Source organism: Perna viridis, chromosome 6, assembly GCF_037379345.1.
Source record: "Perna viridis isolate PV_CMFRI_1.1 ecotype Kerala chromosome 6, ASM3737934v1, whole genome shotgun sequence".
Classification (NCBI taxonomy): Eukaryota; Metazoa; Mollusca; class Bivalvia; order Mytilida; family Mytilidae; genus Perna; species Perna viridis.
Genome location: NC_142450.1, coordinates 4,017,443 through 4,039,207, shown reverse-complemented (window position 1 = coordinate 4,039,207; position 21,765 = coordinate 4,017,443). Strand labels below are relative to the sequence as shown.

Below are 21,765 nucleotides of genomic sequence, written 5' to 3'. Positions count from 1 at the left end.
AAACTCAGGTGTAGTATATAACTAAATACACATTGTTGTAGTCAAGGAACATGTTGGTCACCCAAGTATAGCATATCAATTGAAACATGTTTGTACTTACCTGCAATGTTGATCAACTCAAATGCAGCCTACCACCCAGCACATATGGTTGTTTTAAACTGCAAGGTTGGTCAACTCAAGAGTAGCCTAGCAACCAACACACATGATTGAACTTACCTGCCATGTTAGTCAAACCAAGTGTAGCAGGTGCTGATCCCTCTAGAGGACATTCTGAGCTTTCCTTCAGGATGAAGTTGTTGTCTAGTTTTTCCATTGTACCCTCTGTAAAGTATTAGTCTATTGTTAAAAATATATTGAAATCATTCAAATAAATGTCAACAGCATTCATCTAAAAATTGACTCAATAAGTAACTTTAATATAAGAAATCATCATGCAATAAGATTTTCTTGGTGTATAATTACTTATCTAATATTCTTAGGCCTAAAAATAATTCTCTGTATTTCAGCTTACCCTACTGACGCTATTTTTTAGTCTACCCTTTAGTTTTATTTGCTATTTTTTTTAAAAAAAGCACTGTCAAAAACTCAAAATTTGGAAACAAAAATAAAAAAAAATTTGCCTACTTACCAAACTTAGTTTGAGAGCATGTTAGGGGAAATGAAGATTTTTTTCCTTGGTCTTACCCACATTTGAAATACCCTTTTTTTCGCACTGATATCATAAGAATATGATGCCATTAGATACAGAATTAGTATACAAGATAGAGCTTCAATCATAGACATGTTTTTTTTTCTATTTTGATTTGTCTTTTTCATGTAATAGAGTGTAAAAAGAGTTGCAATGGTAAAAAAATTAAAATTTTATAGATATCTCCTGTAAGTCATTTCTTGACCTTTTCATCTACTTCATAATTTCCAATAAATTCACTAATGTAAATGTACTACTTTTCGCAGTTCCTAATTTTCACACATTCTCTCAAAAGAATACATTGGCGAGTATCAATTTTCGCAGTTAAAAAAAAATGTTGAGCATTATATTGTGTTGAAAATTAATTTTATGAGTACTTTTTGGAGCAATTTTCTTTCTAAAATGAAAATAGTGAATTAGTACACTGTGAAAATAGCAAAAATAAGTACACGGCAAAATTAATACTTTAACAGAATACATTTTCCTTTTGATGTTCAGTAGATTTTGAAAGTTTGCTTAAAAATCAGCCTACAAATAACTTTATGTAAAATGAACATTAAATTTTGCCAGTTTGCATTAATATGACCTACTTTCATGGAGTCCAAGTATAGCCATGGATATTTCATGAGTCCAGGCACTTCTCTTTTGTAAACCTACACCTAACCCAGATCTACCAAACAGTTCTCCAGCTACAATCAGGTTACAGTCCTTTGCCGCTTCATACTCAAGTCGAGAAGAGTCCCAGATAAAAGCATCCAAATCACTGTGTATATAAAAAAAAGAAATGTAATTCCATTATAACTTATTGTAAATAAATCTGTTTCCTATGTTGATGTGAGAAAAGTAGATCATTCAAACCTACTATTTTTAATCTTTAGCGTCTCCAAATACATGTATTTTCAAAAATGATGTTGCATGAACATACTTAACAGATTATAATTTTTTAGATTTAATATCTCACAAAACTTGATTTCACAATTCTAGGCAAAATGTTAGCCCCTTTATGAATTTTGAGTTATCACACAAAGTGCCCTCTTATCCATACTTGTTAGCTCTCCCACTTTAGGGGGAGACTCCTATAAAATCAATGAAAAAATCTAGAATCTCTAACATAAAAATAAAAAAATTGTGGGAGATTTTTTTCTGTGAAAAATATTAAATAAATGAATTTTTACATAACAATCTCCCACATCATACATTATCAATGCAATAGAATCCCCCAAATTGACTGCTCCAAAGATTAACAAGTATGTATTATCAAAGATTGTCCTCCATTATGCTAATTTTCTAGCTGGACAACTGGCTCAGAAAATACCATACATATGCATTTCTCCTATGAACAAAGTTTCTTAGTAGGGCCTTATTTAGGCATTGATGATAAGGAGAAGTTTAAGTAAATTATAATTGAAAAATAACAATACTGACATTTTTGTCTATGCAGTCTATTACAAAAACTTCTCCCTATCAAACACAAATGGGAGAAGTGAGCAGAAACAAGGAGAAGTTTTTGCTAATTTCTCACTCTAGATTGTTCGCCCTCTAGATAAGGCCCTGCTCAGTAAAAGAAAATTTTGATAATTGCATCTGACCCATTTCTAACAGCTTCTATAGCATCCTCAGCTTCAGGATAATTCCTGTTCTCCATCTGACGATACATTGTTGACAGTTCAACCTGACGTTTGAAATACATTTCTACAGCACTATTTTTTACAGTGGAGTAGTTGAAGTCCTCATTTGGATTCCTCAACTAAAAATAGAAATAATTAAATTTATCACTGTAATCTAAAATTAAAGAGTCAGATCTGCAGGCATGTCAATAAGGATATATGTAATGGAAGTGAACATACCCCCCCTTTTTTTCTCAATATCCAACATTTACAAAAAATAATCAAACCTACATATCTACATATTTTAAGAGGCTGTCCATGTAAAAATCAGGCAGATCCTATGATATGAGCAGCACAGGGTAAATTTCATTCCACTGAATTTTTTGTTCCAATGTAATGAATATTTGGAAAGCATGTCAAAAAGTACAAATTTATTTTGAATTGACAATGGATGGCCCAGAAAATAATTTTAAAGTTCCCTAATGAAGCAATAAAATTTTACTCAAATTAAAGAGTTATCTTCCCTTTTTCAAATAATTTCAATGCTTCCTATGTAATTTATTTCTCTTTAATCATTGCAGTTAATCAACATTCAACTTTGAAAGAAAGATGCATTTGTGATATCAAATGGATGAACAAATTTTGAAAATAAAATTTGTCATGTGCCACCCACTGCCTGGTTTTTGCATGGAGGCCTTCTTAACAATTCTTACATGTAGGTTTAAATTATAACAAAATTGCCCCATTAAATGTTTCTAAAAAGAAAAGAATATCTACCTTCACAATTTATCTGGTCCAGGCCAACAATTTCTATTGGAGTTTCTGGCTGTATATGGAAACTAAGAGTTTTACATGATTTAAACTCGCCCTAAACATGGAGTATTTCCTTTGTGAGCTTATTCACAAAATTTCTGGTTGAATTTAGTCTATATGTCTTTACTTTTGAGTTACAAGTATTTCCAATACCATGATTTTGCTTGATTTCACTTATACTTGATACAATATAACTTCTTATGCTTACCCTGGCATCATCAATGCCAGTAATAGATGCTTCAGGTCTGTCTAATACAAGGAAAGCAGCCAAGTTAGCAGTGTAGGAAGCTACAATGATCATAGCAAATCCTGCCCATACCATGCCTAACACTCGAGCACTGAAACTTCTAGGTGTTCCTAGAAATAAAAGCAATGATATTAAAAAAAATGATAAATACCTGTAGGTTCTTGTTCATGTTGGTTCATCTTTAAGGCTTTTTCTTAACCTGAAAACATCTATCTAAAGCAGAAACACATGACATTTCTTCCATTTGTACTTTAGTAAGTATCAGTCTTTGTAAGAATCATGCAAAGTCTGTAATATGTGATACACCAAAAAAAGGCTACATTTTTATTTTCTACTGCATTTCAGTGTCTGGAGTGCTACTTACATTCAATTTTTTTTTCAATTTCTTACATTGTTGACTTCATTACAGTATCATGTTTTTCAGCAGAAATTTTACATTTTGTTCACAATTTGACTTTATGGTTTCCATGAATCATGAAATAAACACCAAAGCTAAAGCCTACAATAAGCCCATCCCCCTTTTTTCATTGCTTCCTCTCAAGATGAAAAATGCATTTAATCCATCACAGTGTTCTTAAGTTATCGAAGGACATCTGGATGGAAAAACACTGATATACAATTACATTAATAGGTCCAATATCCATACCAATTTCACGGTCACTTCAAGTCAAAATGACTTTTTCCTAATCAAACACTGAAAATAATTTGGAGTAATGATTGTAAAATTAATTTTACTTTCTGTCAGCCATTTATTTTTGCCAGTTAGGATGTCAATCTAATTTTGCACCTTTTTTAAGGATGTAGACCTGGGGTTAGGGACATAACTCATAAATCAGTGATATGTTTGTATCATATTCAATTTCATCAAAGCCTTTTAAGCTTTCCTTTGAAACAGAATGAAATCAGTCCAAGTTACTTTGATGCTTATATGAGATTGTTGTAAAATGGTAAATACAAACATTCCAATGATTTGTAAGAGTTGTGTCCCATACCTTAGGTCTACCTCCTTAATTCACATCTTACACTTTCTCAACAATGTAATAAGTTAAAAAGACACTTATTCACAATCATTTATTTTGTGTTTTGTTTTTTATGCTCATGAAATTAGCAAAAATAAATCTCCTGTGAAAGTAAGTTTTAATACAGTAATTAAAAAATGTGAACAGACGGGGTGATTCCTATATGGCCCAATACTTAGTTTGCAGGGAATATAAAAATAGATTTTCTGTTTTCATATTCTTAATTACACAAACCTTCTCCAATACCACTGTTGAGAAGTACGCCCCAAGCAAACCACATGGCACTTGACAAATTCAAGGCATCTTCCTCAGTGTCGTCACTCTTTGCCAGCTTAAATCTGCCAAATGGACTGAATCGGTCTAACAGGTACAATACTAGTGCCACCACATGGACAGATAACCCTACTAGAATCCACAATGTATCTTGGAATGGCTGGAGGAAGGAAGCTAAGTTGGAGCTTTTTGCTGTCTGAAAATGGCATAGAAATTTCATAACAAGAATGACATTTGAATAATTGTTTATGTGATACATGTACCAAATATGCCGGTTTTAATGGGTTTGCCGGATGGCAAACTTTGTGGAAAAAATTTATAATTCATTTGTATAATTAAGTTGTTATTGCATGTTTTCAAGAACTTATGAAACAGAGCTTTTATCTCTAAAACCATGAACATTAGTATCCACAAATAGAAATAGTTTCAAAGTATCAGCATTAATCCTACATATGACACAAATTTACAATTTACAATACAGTACTTGTCAGATATACTTATAGCAACTAATCAGTTTAAGAATATCATACAAATATCTGAAATGGTTATTGATGAGGGTTCTTTTTTTGTCTCAATAACAAGAAATTAAGTGAAGTACAAAAGTGCATGAATACCAATATGAATCATGAACCCAATAGCCATTCAGATTTGAAATGCAAAATCAGAGATGCACAATACAATCACGTAATAAAGAATTTGTGAAAATTTCTTCATAATCTGTTCAGCTGTTTCTAAGGGTTTGTGGATACAAACTGGGAAGGAACAGGTGAACATATATACGGACAGATTAGTCTATATCTCCCACTTTTTAAAGTAAGGGATATCAGTAAAATTACAAATGAAGATTTTCAAAAATTAGCCTCTACAGCAACAAATTATATTTATTAAACCTTCCCAGTCATTCCAATACATTACTTACTGTAAAAATATCTTCGTTCTTTGGGTACCAATTTTCATGGTCTTCATGTGTTTGGTATGCCACGAAAATTTGGTTCCCAGCGTAGGAAATTTCCCATCATTTGTATGATATACATGTAGTTCTCAAATCCACTAAATCAAGAATCCACAAACTTTTCATTTTCCATTAAGGAGATAGACCTAGGATAAGGGACATAACTCATAAAATCAGTGATATGTTCTATTATATTCAATTTCACCAAACCCTATCAAGCTTTTATTTGACACAGAATGAAATCAATTCATGTTACATTGATGCTTACATGACATTGATGTAAAATGCTGAATACGAACGTTCCAATTATTTGTAAGGGTTATGTCCCTTACCCTAGGTCTACCTCCTTAAATCAGCACCCATGAATTAAAGTACTTTCACAGAAGATGTTTTACCTTCTTGACAAGTATTATCAGTCCCTGGTACTTGAATGGTTTGGAGAAATCAATATAGTTTGCCCTCTCAGGGTTGATAGTGAGTGGGGCTACAATCAGATCGGCCTGACCTTTCACCAATTCACCAACCATTCCATTCCATTCTTTGGTCTTAGAGCCTTTTCTCTGTAGGTTAAAAGAGACATCATATAGGTACATCAAACTGTAAAAGCAACTGACGGCAATGTCTTAGATTCTCATTTCCAGGATACTCGAATAATAATAGAATAATTAATTGGATAGAGTGAATAACCAAAATATTATCATAAGTGTCGAAAAATGCCTTGATTTAACGAGTGTGTGGGACTTGTTCCATACACGAGTTAAATCCTCAAGTGTTCATATTTTAGTTATTCATGATAACCAATTAATTATATAGATTTTTCTCATAATTTATCGATATTTTCAACATATATTTTAAATTCTGTGATTGGTGGATTTATATAAAAATGTGACGTTTTGGCAGGAGAAAGTCCAAGGGTGAAATTACCCAATTTATTTCACAGTGTTAATTATCAAAATTTCTTACACTGGGAGCATTTGATAAAACACTGCTATCTTTATAATAATTACTTGAGTATGGAATGACTGATGGATGAACAAAGTAATTCTAATGTACCCTCAACTCATTGAGTGTGGGGAAGTTATACCAGATCAAACATGAAGTTAAGTGTGCAAGGGAAAGGGATACCCCCGCTCATACAAGAAGTTGATATTGTGCAGTACCCAAAATTGTTTACAAAGAATGCCTCACCTATTTGAACCACACAACAAATTTGAAATCACTCAGTTCACTGGGAACCGAACTATTGCCACAAAATCCTGACAGGCTAGTTGAGAGGGGGTATAACTTACCTTCTCAAAAGAACCAAATGTTTTGTCATAGCTGATATGGACATCATATGTAAAATTGACCATTTTAGATATTTCTATCAACATCTCCATGCAGTATCCAGAGCAGCAGTATTCAGTAGTTTCATCTGAAATTATTTGGTAAAATAGCAATCAAAAACACTATTGTGTAAGATTCTAATAAACACTATTTTTTTGTTCATGTCTTAGTAAGAATCAGGCAGTGGGTAAAATAATAACTCACCACCTTGATTGTGTTTCAAGCTATTCTGCACCATCAAAATCAGAAATAAAGACAAGATTTTCCCACATCATTTAGTAAAACTGAAATGAACTGCAAATGAACATTGCAAAGGCAGGTATCTTTGTCATAAAACCTCAAGATCAAAATAGTGGTCATTTCAAAAAGAAAAGACTTCCTGGAATGAAATTATAGTGTCAGATTTGCAAGTTTTTTTTACATTTCATTTCTGGCAAATAACAATACAGGACTATTTTTTTTCGAAGGTAACAATTTTTGTTAAATGTCAAAGATCGTGGAAATAAAAGTTCATTGATTTAATCTACATTTTTACATCTAGCATGTCTAGGTTTTTGATAGGAATTTTACATTTTGTTCGAAATTTGAATTTGTTTGTCTGTTTGTTTGTTTGTTTGTTGGGGTTTAATGTCCAAGCAGCAATATTTCAGCTATATTCAGGCGATGAACATGAAATGGATGATTAAATGAACATGAAATGATGATGATGAAATGAAAAATGGGATGGGACACTAGGTTAATAGGGTCGACAAATTTTGATTGACACAAGAAAAAGGGAGGGATGGGTAGGGTCGAGCAACTTAGCCTCCTGTGGTGGAGCCCTATGATTCCTACTCCAGGAGAATACCACAGTAGGGTTCTTTAATGTGCGAGGAATGTGGTATCTATCCCAACACAGTGCACCACTATGGTTTGTGGTCAGGTTTTCCGTATTATAGCATGACAACTCCAGCATGTAACACGCCAGGGATACCCCATTCCACCACCTGGGGCACACAACCCAGTTGCTCTGTGGGCAGAGCACCCTAGCCCCTGGCTAGGGTTCTGAGCACTATTTAGTCACCTTTTACGACAAACTTAGCGCTGCTGCAGGCCTATTCTTTTGACACCCGGACCTGCACGGGGCAATTTGTAGTCTGACTGAACCAAGTAATACAAAAATATTAGTACTCCCTGAAAAAGCAGGGTTATCCCCCTTTGCATGGAATCGCTAGTTAATTTACATTTTAAGTGTAGTCTAGAAATGAATATGAAATTTGTTATAAATTGGTATAGTCAATAACTTGGTTACAGTGTTCCAAACTTCCAAACTATTCCAGACAAATAATTGAGATGCACAAAATTGTTTAATGATGGTATAATCTCATTGATTTGGTAACAATCTGACAAAATCTTATCTCTAATTCTTTTGTTGTTTTACTACACCAAAAACAAAATTATCTCCACCAGTAATTTTTGTTGTCAAATATTGGTTGGTCAAAATTCCTTGTTAAAGAACACAAGATCTCAGTATTTCCCAACTGACTATACTAGTATAATGCACTGAAAACACACCAAAGAGGTCCTTTGTTCATACTGGGCATATGTAAAAATACATTTAAGTGAAATAATAACTAATTACCAATGTGATATGGAAAATCTAGTCTTTTTTTTAGATTCTGATGGTGCTAATAGTCAAATTAAACTTTCAAAATAGTTGGTTTTTTCATACCATGTTTCATCCACTCCCTGATTCTTACAAAGCCTGACACTTAATTATCATATGGCTATGGCCAAGGTATTAAAAAGTTTTAAAAACTAAAAAAAAAAAAAAACATATTTATTAGTTAATACTGCCACTCTCCTCCTTAGAAACTATTAGGAAACCAGAAAAGTCATTCAGACGGAAAAAATAGGTGCACAATGGAATCATGTGATTAAAAATGTGTGAAAGTTTCATCAAATTCCATTCAATAGTTAGAGAGGAGTTACAAATTAGAAGTAGGGACATAAAAGTTAAAAATTAAAAGCATTGCTATAAATTCACTACAAAGCTTCTACTTTTAACTTGCTTACTTGTAGTTAGATTAACAAAATTGCATGGTATTTCATGTTTCTCTTCTGTAGATACACATGGTCCACCTTCTGAAACCAGTCTGGTATGTACAAATGGCTTTGCTTCAACTGTTACAACCTGTAGTCAAATACACATGTATTACTAGACCTTATGTAAATTATTGAAAATTAGATTTTAGTATTTTCTTTTGAAATCAATCTCAGTTTTCTCAGTTTTTACTTTGAGTATTTATAATCTACAACCATATTTTACCTATCTATCCTTCAATACTATTCATACAGAATAACGAAAATTTTAAAGTCAACAGAAAAATAGTAAGCCTGATAGGGAGAAATGTGACATTTTGTCAAGATGTTTAAAACTGGTGTTATTTCGTTAATAGGCAATATCACAGTCAATTTGACATTGTCATTGGAAATTGGCAATATTTTTAAGTATCTCAACAGTAACCTGAAATATTGGGTTATAAGAACAATGGCAAAAGAATAATATTGCTGATAAAATATTTTAACATCAAGCAGATATAAGTTACTATGGCAACAATTGCAAACTAACAAGACATTTATTTTGTCATAATTTAGATTTGGACAAGAGTAATCAAGGGAACCAAGGTAATAGCGGTAATCCAAAGAATGCAATCAAGGGACAAAAACCAGACATGGAAAACAGAAATACACAACAAAGAACACAAAGTAACTAAAATCATACATACAAAGTAACAAAAGCAAATGAGCAACTCAGACTCCACTAAATACTGGGAGCATGGACCAGGTGTACCGGTAGGGTAAGATTATATAAAAAATTTATTTTTAATTGACCTACCCTAAGATGAGTGACAATGTTAAGTCCCTTTGGTTTGGTGTTTATGTTGCCTGGCCATGTTATATTATCAGCTATATCAAGTGCTGGTGTCATTGACTGAAAAATAAAGCAATCATAAGCTCAAAGCAATGAAATTCTCATTGACTAAAATAAAACAATCATTAGCTCAGAGTGATGAAATTCTTGTTGACTAAAATTAAAACAATCATTAGCTCAGAGTGGTGAAATTCTTGTTGACTAAAATAAAAACAATCATTAGCTCAGAGTGATGAAATACTCGTCGACTAAAATAAAAACAATCATTAGCTCAGAGTGATGAAATTCTCGTCAACTAAAATAAAACAATCATTAGCTTAAAAAGATGAAATTCTTATTGACTAAAATAAAAACAATCATTAGCTCATAGGATAAAACCAAACATCATTTGAAATCATCAACTGAAAACGTAATGCTATTATTAGGTATTATCAATGAAATGTTCAATTTTTAGGCATCACATTAAAACACAACATTTCAGACAGAAGCACGCTCATTATCATGGATTTTTTTTTATTTAATTGTACATAATTTCTTGAATGTTTTGAATTCATAGAAAATTGCCTGGTATGGTTAAGCATTTTTAAAGATATTAACAGAATTGTGTTACCTTTGGATCACCATAGTAACCAACTGAAACAATCTTAGTCGGCTGTACGTTTTTGAATATGTAAACAGGACTGAGTCTATCTCCATCTCCATTGAAGCTGATCTGTCCAGTCTTGGCACTGTTCAGTTTTTCATTTAGTAGTCCCCTGTAAAAAAGGTGTTTCACTCACTAGAGTTATTTTTTCTTGTTGGCAGACGACTGGTTTGAATTTCATTTCCTTTCACATATTTAAAAAAAGTTGTATGACTTCATTTCATGTTAAAAAATTTAACTTTCTCGATAATCAAAGGCTTGGCAATTCTTGTACTATTTTGAGTGAAGTAACAATTTTACAATAAATGCTGTGTTACCGTCCTAACCTGAATATAATTTTCCCACTGGTTTCACCACTAATTTTATTTGCCTTACAACTGTTGGGTGTATCTTTTATACTGGTAAGGTTGCCATTGGCAAAGAGGTTCCTGATGGTCTGGGCGATGAGAGTAACACTGTCCATTATATGGGCGTCTTCCTGTTTACTCTTGTATAACTCCAACCCTAAGGCTCCTGTGGAAAAGAAATCAGAGAATTCTTGTCATAATCATCATCTACTTAATAGAAGAAAAATAAGAAATGAACAGAAACCACCATTTCAAGGGAAAATATACAATGTTTTTAATGTTTTACTGTGTGATTGGGAATTTTCTAAATTTTAGATTTTTGCTAGAAGAATATAACAAAAATAGGTATGGTGTATATGTCAAAGAGACAACAACCCCACCGGGATGAAAAGACCACCCACTGGTCTTCAATGAATGACAAGGAATTCCCCATACCACAGGGCAGGCTGCAGCTGGCCCAAAAACATCATTATACACAGGTACAGTGTGAAAGTTGCCCTATGTAAGTATTTATTTAGACAAGATATAAATTGTTCTAGTATTTTAGGTTCCTATGCCATTTCAAGGCATACGCAATGAACATGCAAGAAGGTTAAAGTGGAATTTACAGAAGTGACTCAATGAAACACTTTCCTGAGCTATTTAAACATTTATAACGAGAAATATCGAACTTTGGTACCATTTGAAACAAGTCAAGTTCTTAACAAATTTATGTTTAGTAACCAGTCTGACAGTAGAAACTATGCCCAGAAACGCAAAGGTACACAAAATATTCCAAGAAAAGAAAGACATTGTCAACACTATGATGCTATTGAAGATGAGCTCTATTTCATGCTTGTTTTTCATGCTATGCTTTGTCCACGACATCACACATTGAGAGCAGAATTTCTAAATACTGTAAAAGTACTATTGTTTGTGGAGTACAAATTTTTGTGGATTTTGTGGGTAAGGTAGACCACAAAATTTGATTCCCAACGAAAAAGATTGTTTACTTTAAATTGTATGACAGGATCATCAAAGTCACAAATTCAAGAATCTGTGAACTTGTGCTTTTCCCCTAAACCAAAAAAATTGATATCCACAAATATATGTACTTTTACAGTAATCTATTTTCACAATAACCTTCACAGTGAATGACAATTTAGATTCAGAAAATTTGTTCATATCGATAATGTCAATTGAAAATAAAAATATTGTCAAACAATTATATAAATATTGGTGTATCACATTTGAAATCATAAAAAAATTCTGTCAATACTTAAACAAGCATACTGTATATTAGCTATCACTGATACAGAGTTAGCTATCTTTGCTTGACCAGTTCCTCCTGACTCTTATCTGCTTATGTTTTATGTTATAAAATCACATTAATCAAAATAATATGTATATCTGTATTCTGTGCTCATGTATGTTTGTTGTCTTTGCAATTTAATGTATGTATGATTTAGATACCCTGCAGGGCACCTTAATTAGGATAAATAAAACTTTATATAGTTTACAAAAATGTATATATATTTACACAGGCCACACCCACAATTAAGTGGACTACTTATACTGATCACTGTGTATTGCCTATTTCCAATCTATATTTAACATATGATAGAAATTAAATAAGAGAGACATATGACATGTAAATATAAGAATTGAATGTTTATTTTTTTGTGTTTAATCTGCATGTAAAAGTGTAGAATGGTCCAGAATTTTTAACATAAAGCACTAGCACACTTCATTAGAAATATGCTATGGTCAACGCTTGAACATTGGTGATGAAATATCAAAAAAATGAAACATTTGACTCTTAAATATATGTCTTTTCCATCATTAATGAAATACTCAATTTTAAAAATAAATTTATAAAGCTTTTAAGCACTTCTTAACAGTACATACAGCTTAATGAACAGGGTGTAATCTAGATACCGCAGGCAAGGACAAGTTTGAGTAAATTCTGTTTGAATATTAACAATATTGATATTTTTGTCTATGTACAAGGAGAACAAAAATCTATTATGAAAACTTCTCACAGTCTAAGTCAAATGGGAGATGTGAGCACAAACAATGAGAAGTTTTTGCTAATTTCTCCCTCTGAATAAAAATCCTTATATCTCTTTTAAACATGTACAATGTACGTGTAATTTAGGTGGCTATACATGTATATTTGTTCATAAGCTAATATAGGGAAAAAGTGTAGGAAACTTTTCCTACCATTTGATGGAGGTTACGAATCATAAATAATTAGACAATGCAATTAATTCACTGCATTTTTTTTCTACATGTGCCACACCTTATACACATTTTGCCTGATACTTAGACAGAAAATTACTTAAATCAATTAAGTTTCCAGGAATTTCCCAGACTAACACAGTTTCTTAAATTTAACCAAAATCAATGACAAATTGTGTCTGCCAGGACCTTCTCCATTACATAATCGGGAAATCAATATCCATCCCACGCACATCACTTTAATCTTATTGATCAAATAAGATAATGTTTCATCCATCAGACAACATAAATAAAAATAAATTTCAATTTGTTCCAGGAGATCTTAACCAGCACTATAACAGAGGCATAAATTCTATACAAGTAATGGTTAGAATTCGGCAAACTTAAAGAAGGCATAAATTCTATACAAGTAATGGTTAGAATTGTGCAAACTTAAAGAGGGCATAAATTCTATACAAGTAATGGTTAGAATCAGGCAAATTTAAAGAAACCATACTAAATATACCAGTCTGGAGATCACATTTACAATTATAATTCTGCTTTCTACAACAAACTCCAAGTATCTTAAAAATCTGAGCAGGTAGAATTATTAAAATAACAATGACATAATGATCATAATTTTGTATATACTCCCATGAAGGGATCTAAGAACAATTTTCATCTTCCATCAAATCTAATTTCAACATATAGAGAAAGTAAAGAGAAGTTATGGTAACAAGATGTGAAGGCAGACTAAAGTACATGTACAAACAAGGCAATTCCTACATACACCTACATGTACATGTATTCATTGTTTGCAAAGGTACAGGAAGAAAGCCATCTTGGATGATGACAGAGTAATCAAGGGAACCAAGGTTATAGCGGTAATCAAAAGAATGTAATCCAGGGACAAAGACCAGACATGGAAAACAGACATACACAACAAAGAACATAAAGTAACTAAAATCATACATACAAAGTAACAAAAGTAATGAGCAACTCAGACTCCACTAAAGACTGGGAGCATGGATCAGGTGCACCGGTAGGGTAAGCGTCCTCTGCTTTTCTAGAAACACCCGCTGAGTTGCTCATAAAAAGTCAAGTCCGGGGTAGACAAACGAGGAAAGGAAAACTATGACCCATTGAATAAATCAGTTTTCATGGTGTTGATGGATACACCATAACAATCCACGAGTTCATGATGACGACTATAAAACTTCTGTAGTAATGACTTCAATCTTGTAACAACATAACCCTGTTCAAGAAGCCTATTTGTTAGAGTTCTAGCGCGATACAAAAAAAACATCAATAAAAGTATTACATTGTATTAAAATCAGTCAAAGCATTTTTAGGTAAATGACATATGTTGACCAAAGATTAGACAGACAGACAGACAAACGGACAAATTGATAGAGGAATAGAACCTCTGTCAAAGAGGAGATGTAAAATATGTGTTTCCCTCTTTCATTATTTAGGAAGCCACTAAAATTGAAACTTGTTCTGCACATTAACACATTAAAACTGTGCTTAAGATTATTTTGATGATATTAAGGATATACACATAGAAGACTCAGACTGCACAATATACATAATGGAGAGAGGGGCAAGCCTAGATAAATTATCTCCCTTAGAAAAGGGAAATAACTCAGCAAAATTAAAGGTAACATGTATTTTCTTTATTTTTTATTACCGGATAATACAGTGAAACTTCACTGATGGAGAAGTGGGCTTTTACTGTGTTTCTGTCCACTGCCTATTTCTTATAGAGACTGATGCATACTAGTCAAGACAAGTTGATCCTAACAGTACTAATAAGTATGGAATCTCAGAAGTAATTATATCGTCTAGACTTCTTCAATAATAAAAGGGAAACAAAATCCAATTTAGAGACCTGATTTGATGACATTGCAGCAAAGAGATAATACAAATCCATTCATTAAATTGATAAGCTTAGAAGAAGAAAAAAGCCCTTACATCATATAGCACCCACATAACACTATCAAATTACCATCCTGATTGAAGATCAAGTCATCACAAAAAGCTTTTTAACATTCTTAAGCTTTAAATTAAACATGTTAGTCAGTTTTGTCCATGCATCATGATTTAATAGGTATTTGAGAGGGAACTGGCAGTTTTGGTCGGGGCAGAATATTTATTTTCAAATTCTATACAGCTAAATTATTCATTTTCATTATACTGTACAACAGAATATTGATTTGAGGTCAGAAAATTTACTTTTTTATTGTCAAGTTAGTAAAGGTTATTAATAAGAGGTTATCACTGAACAAAAGTGAAATTTACAAATAGCAAAGAAGATATTGTTACACTGTGATACACTCCTAGGAGTGACTATACAGTAGAGAAGTCAAAAAAAATATTCAAATGAAAGTTAAGCATCTTATATACATGTACAATGGACCCAAAATAATTCTGCAATATGGTGGAAAGGGGTTTCCAGTGAAAGAGCTATATCAAGACATCACAATGGATTCTGTGAAAAGACAGACTAAGATTCAATATTGGTCCAAGCTGCCCCAAGACAAATAGGTAATATGAACTTGTTTCTTCAAAAGAATTTCAGGTTTCACCTATTTTACACTGATACATGGCGAGGAAAAAAGGTAACCTGGTGAAACAGGTTTTTGCTGAGAAATCATGAAAGTTTCTTTAAATTTTCATGCCCAATAAAACCCTTCAAATTTTAAAGAGAACATGTATATGAAAAATGTAGTAAGTACATGTACATGCATTAAACCTATGATGGCTGCTTTTGAGTTTATGACTCATACTTCGTGTTGTTGCTCAAATTAAATCCCTCATGGACAAAGCCTGAAATCATATTGATGTTCTTTCTGTGTGTTTCATCTCTAAAATGTTTGAATTGAATCATTTTTAGAATTGCATCACCTTATAGCAAATACAATGATGATGTTTAGGGGATAAAGTTTGTCTCGAGTAATTACCTGGACAATTGAAGAATAAATTTAAACTTTCTATCAGACAATTCACCTGCTGTTGATTGAAACCATAAGTCGTCAGGTGATTATCATTTAATCAAGGGAAGACCAATTATATTCCCTGAAAATCGTCATTGCATGTGCTGTAATAGTATTGTCAATAATCAATGATACTGTATGAAGTCACATTCTCTTCAAAGACAAGAGGTCCCTACTTCAGTTTTATCAGCTGCAATAATTGAAAATTATATCACAATCATCAAAATTGGAATTCACTCCATCTGTACACATGAAGCAACATTTCTCTGGTTTTAATAGTTTGTTCCTAGTACAATGTACCTAGGACAATGCAGTAATCACATTGTATGGCCTACTGCAAAAGTTCAGCACAGGAACATAAACAAAATAATTTTGGGGCTAAAGTTTGCTTTGTAAATTTTCTGTCAGGAAAGTAATAAGCATTTTTATCACCAATAATTCAACTACATGTATTTACATGTATCAACACTATTAACAAACAATACATTAACATGGCATAAAAAAAATTCTCTTGTTTCTTTAGAATATAGCAATAGGGACATAAGATGCACCAAATGTTTGATTTGTAACAGTTATACAGATCACTTTGATAGAAAGGTAATTTCGAATGTTTGAAGGTACTGAAAAAGATTGCAATTGATTTCTTTTGGGTTGTCTCCAATAACTACTAGGGTTGTTCCCACACTATCACAGGCTATTCATTTAGCACTACAAAGTCTATACATGTACACACAGATGCCAAGTGTTGGCAATAGCTCATATGGCCTTTGGCTAGGTGAGCTAAAAAACTACCCTCCCTTTACACACTGCAATCAAATGTTTGACATACCAGTGGGTACATAGGTGGCATCCAATGCTTGCTCACTGACAATCCATACATATCCTTTTCCTGTAAGGCCTTGTTTTGATGCTTCCTGGAAAATGTTGTCAGCATCCTCCTTCCTAACAACCAAATGATTACATTGATTACATGACCAACATCAAATCAAATATTATTTTGACTTTTTAATTGATTTTTGCAAAAAGCCCAGTGAAATCAATTGTTATGAATAAACGATTGCAATATAAAGTTAGGTACCTCCTCAATGTTTACAAATTTAATTGTTATTCAACTAGTAGTCAATTTTCCTCTTTAAACTAAGTCTTCTCAGATAAAATCTAAATTCATAGACAGATGTTACTTCTTTTTTTCGAGATTATTCACAATGATTAATAGATGGTAACATTGAATTTCCCTATCAAAAATTTATTTATACAAAAACTACTGGTAGAAGAATTGTGAGCAAAGATCTCTAGATGATACCCCCTGGTTTCCTCCCCAGAAACCATATAGGATACACCATAAGTGATTTGAGCATTCAGATGGAAAAACAAAATAGGAGGTGCATAATGGCATCATGTATTAAAGAATCTGTGAAAGTCTCATCCAAATGACAAAGACAATATTTTGCAGCAAGAGTCCAAAATCATTCAGATGGGAAAACAAAATACAATAAACAGCTGCGCTAAGAGCACAAGATACGCCCGTCCATAAGAATAGCTGATGGTTTAAATTTTAGAAAACAATAACCTGATTTCTGATTACCAAAAAATTAGTCTGTATATATAGTGAACAAAGTTTTTTCTTCAGTTATTCAAAAAGTATAAATGATCTTGCAACTGTTTGACATGATGAAAGTATACAATAGCATTTAAAAGGGATTCTTTGTTTTTGAACTAGATAAAACTATAATAAACTACAGAATTGAAACTGAACAAAAAATTCATTATGTAATAATATTATTATGAGGTAAGACCTACAGTTAATAGTACAATTCCTTCTACTTCTACTGTAAGGAAGTCCATATTGCCTTGTGGTCAGAAGTTTCTAGGGTATTCATAAAAATTAAATCTATTGTAGAATTGAAGTCATTTGTTGGTCCCAATATAATACAGCTTTTCAAAACTGTAAGTAAGCAGCAATCTTATGTCATGGTAATTACATCAGATTTGACAACAATATAAATTTTTAAGTGAATAAAGTTCCGTAACTCTGGAATGACAAAACAATTTTTTTTTAAATCGAAAGGGAGCTTTCTTCCGTTAATATTAATATTGTGCTAAAATTTCATTTGAATCCGTAAAAGTGAATTTGAGTTATCATGTGACGTGTGGACAGACGGATGGACAGACAACAGTATACCATAATATGTCCCGTCTATATAGACGGGCGTATAAAAAGCACAATGGCATCATGTAATAAAGAACATGTGAAAGTTTCATCAAATTCCATTCAGCTGTTCCAGAGACATTGCGGATTAGAATAGGGTGCCCCCTTGCTCACCAATAACAAAGTCCAAATTTTGCAGCAGGAAACCACAATAATCATTCAAATGGGGAAAAAAGGTAGGTGCACATTGGCATCATGTAATAAAGAATCTGTGAAAGTTTCATCAAATTCCAAATAGCTGTTTCAGAGGTGTTGCAGATTAGAACAGGGGACAGATGAACAGACTGACTAATGGACAGATGAACGAATGGACTTCATGATCACTATATTTATCCTGTTTTTCAAGCAAGGGTATAGTAATAAAAAAAATAGGTATTTCACATTTCAAATCTGGGTCCATATATCACTTGTCAATCTTAAGCAAATTAAAATTTTAACAAATTTAACTTTACAGGTCTGTCTGTACAAAACCACTTACTCAGCAGAGAGAAGAATCACCCGTGACTCATATCGTGGGACTCTCATTAGTGATTCCTTGAAATTTGTGGATCCTGAGGCATACTTGATGGTCTTCTCCACCTGTAAAATTAATATACATGTACAATGTGAACTAAGTACAGCTACCAAGTACATGTATCTTTTATAAAACTAGGCTAAATAAATTACATATTGTACTTCCTCATGTACATCAGGGTTTGACACAAACTCCATTTGTTTGATGGTCAACAGGACTACTTCAGAGGTAAAACAGGTAGTCTGCAGACCGTAATGGTGGTTCTGTTCTTAGATCTTATGAAAAATAAGGCAAAATTAAGACAGCCCACAGAACTACCATGAACATATTTCAAGTGGTCCTCTCCAAAATTAGGGTGGCAAAGGACTACCGGACTACTGTTAGTGTCGATCCCCGTACATGTATCATCATGATATACGCAACCATAAACTACAAACTGGGGCATAGTGGAAAGTATGTCAGGTACAGCTGGCAATATACCAATAATTTTATTGGTACGGCATGCTGTACCTACAATTCTTGTCAAAAATAACAAAATAGGGTATCTTACTTGTTAGATGTACATGTAATTACAAATGTATTTAAAACAAGTTCAAACATATGTCCCACTGTACCAATCAAAAGCATGTCCCACTGTACCAATCAAAAACTTATGTTCCACTGTACCAATCAAAAGCATATGTCCCACTGTACCAATCAAGATTTTGATGTTATGATATTTTCCTACAAGTTCATTGGGGTTTTATACCTGCAAGTATTTTATACAGTAAAAAACAGGATAAATTAAAGCAATTTACCCTGAATAAGTTGGCCTTCAATCTGAAGGATAGATAAATAGATACACGAATAAGTTGGCCTTCAAACTGAAGGATAGATAAATAGATACACGAATAAGTTGGCCTTCAAACTGAGGGATAGATAAATAGATACACGAATAAGTTGGCCTTCAATCTGAAGGATAGATAAATAGATACACGAATAAGTTGGCCTTCAAACTGAGGGATAGATAAATAGATATACGAATAAGTTGGCCTTTAAATTAAAAAGTGACAAAGTAAATTTCTTATGCCAGCTGTGGTCAGCATTGTAGAACAAGCTAAGTGGACATAAGTAATTACTTTTTTGCCAACTTAAATTAAATTAAAAAAAAAATAACAGGATAAAAAATACAGTAAAACATCAGTTTGTGTGTACATGTACATGTACAAATGTATCTCATTCTTGAGTAAGTTTGCTCTCTTAAACCAGTACATGGATTCTACCTCAACATCCTTTTTCTGACCTAGTGACTAGATAGATCCAGAAATCACAATATTCATTTTTTTTTCAGCTACACTATATATGGTACCTACCTCAATGCTTTCTTCCTCAGCTTCAACAAGTCACCTACCTCAATATCATCTTTCTCAGCACTGAATTCAAGAAAGAAACTGTTCAAATGGGCCATTTTTGGCAATTTTTACAAATATTCAATTTTAATTTGAATTTTTTATTTTAATGGACCATTTTTAACATTTGTAATAGTAACTTGAATGGTCAATTATCAGCTTCAATAGGCCCATGGTCCATGACCCTGGATCACTACTAAGCCAATGACGAGAACCTCCATAAATATACTCTTTCTCAGTGTGTGTCTTGACCCTACCTCAATATCCTCAGCTAGAATAAGTAATCTACCTCAATATCTTCTTCTGGTAGAATAAGTAACCTACCTTAATATCTTCTTCATCTGGTAGAATAAGTAACCCACCTCAAATATCTTCTTCCTCGGCTAGAATAAGTAACCTACCTCAATATCTTCTTTCTCAGCTAGAGCCTGGAATCTACTCAATATCATCCTGCCTTCCTCATCCATACTATGTATAAAGATGACTTTCTTCCATTGGTAATGGTTGAGTAATTCCAGCCAAACATCTGCTTGGTGAAAGTAGGGAGGTACAGTCCTCAGGAATGTTGGATGTACATTCTTAAAAAAAAAACATTGAAGTTTTTTACACACATTTTGTATCTGCTTATAAATGTCAAAACTAGAAAAAAAACCTGTGAGCAATGGTCACTAACATGATACCCCACACTCCCACACTTGAACCTTAAAATTGATTTGGAAATCAAAATCTTAAGTTCATGTTGGAGGCACATAATGGGAATATGTAATAAAGATTCTGCAAAAGTTTGATTAAATTCCATTCAGTAGTTAAGGAGGAGTAACAAATAAGAATCAGAGATAGGTACCTCTCTGCATATCAGAAGGAAGGGAGAATGGAAATACAGATGAAAGACAGACAGCCCTATCACTACATGTACTATATACTCCCAAACTTTGAGTTGGGGGGATATAATAATGCATTTGAATGCAAACAAACCTTGAAGTAAGTTGATGCAGGGATTAAAAAAAAAATAATTAGAATTACATACATGTAGCTCATGTTTAGAATCAGTAAACATGTTGACAATAACAAATATAGATGTACCTTATCAGAAAATGCACTGTCTCTTGCTGATATCCCTATAACTGGAATCTGGTAAAACCCGCAGGTATAAGATACAGAAATCGGTGGCTGACTGCTGCCCCCTGGTGGATGGCTAACTACCATAACCTGCACCCCTTGAGAGACAACATTATCACACAGTTTTATAGCTGATTGTATTGGGTTTGGATCCATGATAATAGATGTTGAATTAAAATAAATGTTTATAATTCGGGGTTGCAGGTTGAGTTGGCTGATTGAGTTTTCAAATACTGTTTGAGCACTGGTTGAACTGAGTACACCTCCGATTGTGATGATTTCTGATGGGCTCGTCAGATCTTGAGCTCTAGCTTTGATAGCACACAAAGCTGTGATTATGACTAAATACTGCATCCTAATTGGTGAAAGCTCCACCTTTGAAAACAAGAAGAAAGGTTTTACTATAATTAACCTGTCATCATACAACATACATGTACTACATTCACATGTACATGTAGATGTAGTGTTTTTCAGTACAAGTTCTAAATTAATGAGGCTAAGAGGCATGAAA

The 21,765-nt window shown here is 33.0% G+C and overlaps 1 protein-coding gene across 2 annotated transcripts in view; it reads right to left on the bottom strand.

The window, feature by feature from the left end:
* Positions 1-21,765, bottom strand: part of LOC148613262 (glutamate [NMDA] receptor subunit 1-like) — a 49,648-nt gene that overhangs the window by 10,951 nt on the left and 16,932 nt on the right. For both annotated transcript variants that reach the window (XM_088586557.1, XM_088586558.1), the window contains exons 3-17: positions 21,219-21,629; positions 20,537-20,713; positions 18,712-18,812; positions 16,854-16,966; positions 10,809-10,995; positions 10,450-10,594; positions 9,804-9,899; positions 8,981-9,098; positions 6,889-7,013; positions 5,995-6,159; positions 4,609-4,843; positions 3,317-3,465; positions 2,278-2,435; positions 1,279-1,451; positions 217-321 (exon numbers count right to left, since the gene is read on the bottom strand). In XM_088586557.1, the coding sequence (XP_088442683.1) occupies positions 217-321; positions 1,279-1,451; positions 2,278-2,435; positions 3,317-3,465; positions 4,609-4,843; positions 5,995-6,159; positions 6,889-7,013; positions 8,981-9,098; positions 9,804-9,899; positions 10,450-10,594; positions 10,809-10,995; positions 16,854-16,966; positions 18,712-18,812; positions 20,537-20,713; positions 21,219-21,629 (2,458 nt within the window). The remainder of the gene's footprint in view (positions 1-216; positions 322-1,278; positions 1,452-2,277; positions 2,436-3,316; positions 3,466-4,608; positions 4,844-5,994; positions 6,160-6,888; positions 7,014-8,980; positions 9,099-9,803; positions 9,900-10,449; positions 10,595-10,808; positions 10,996-16,853; positions 16,967-18,711; positions 18,813-20,536; positions 20,714-21,218; positions 21,630-21,765) is intronic.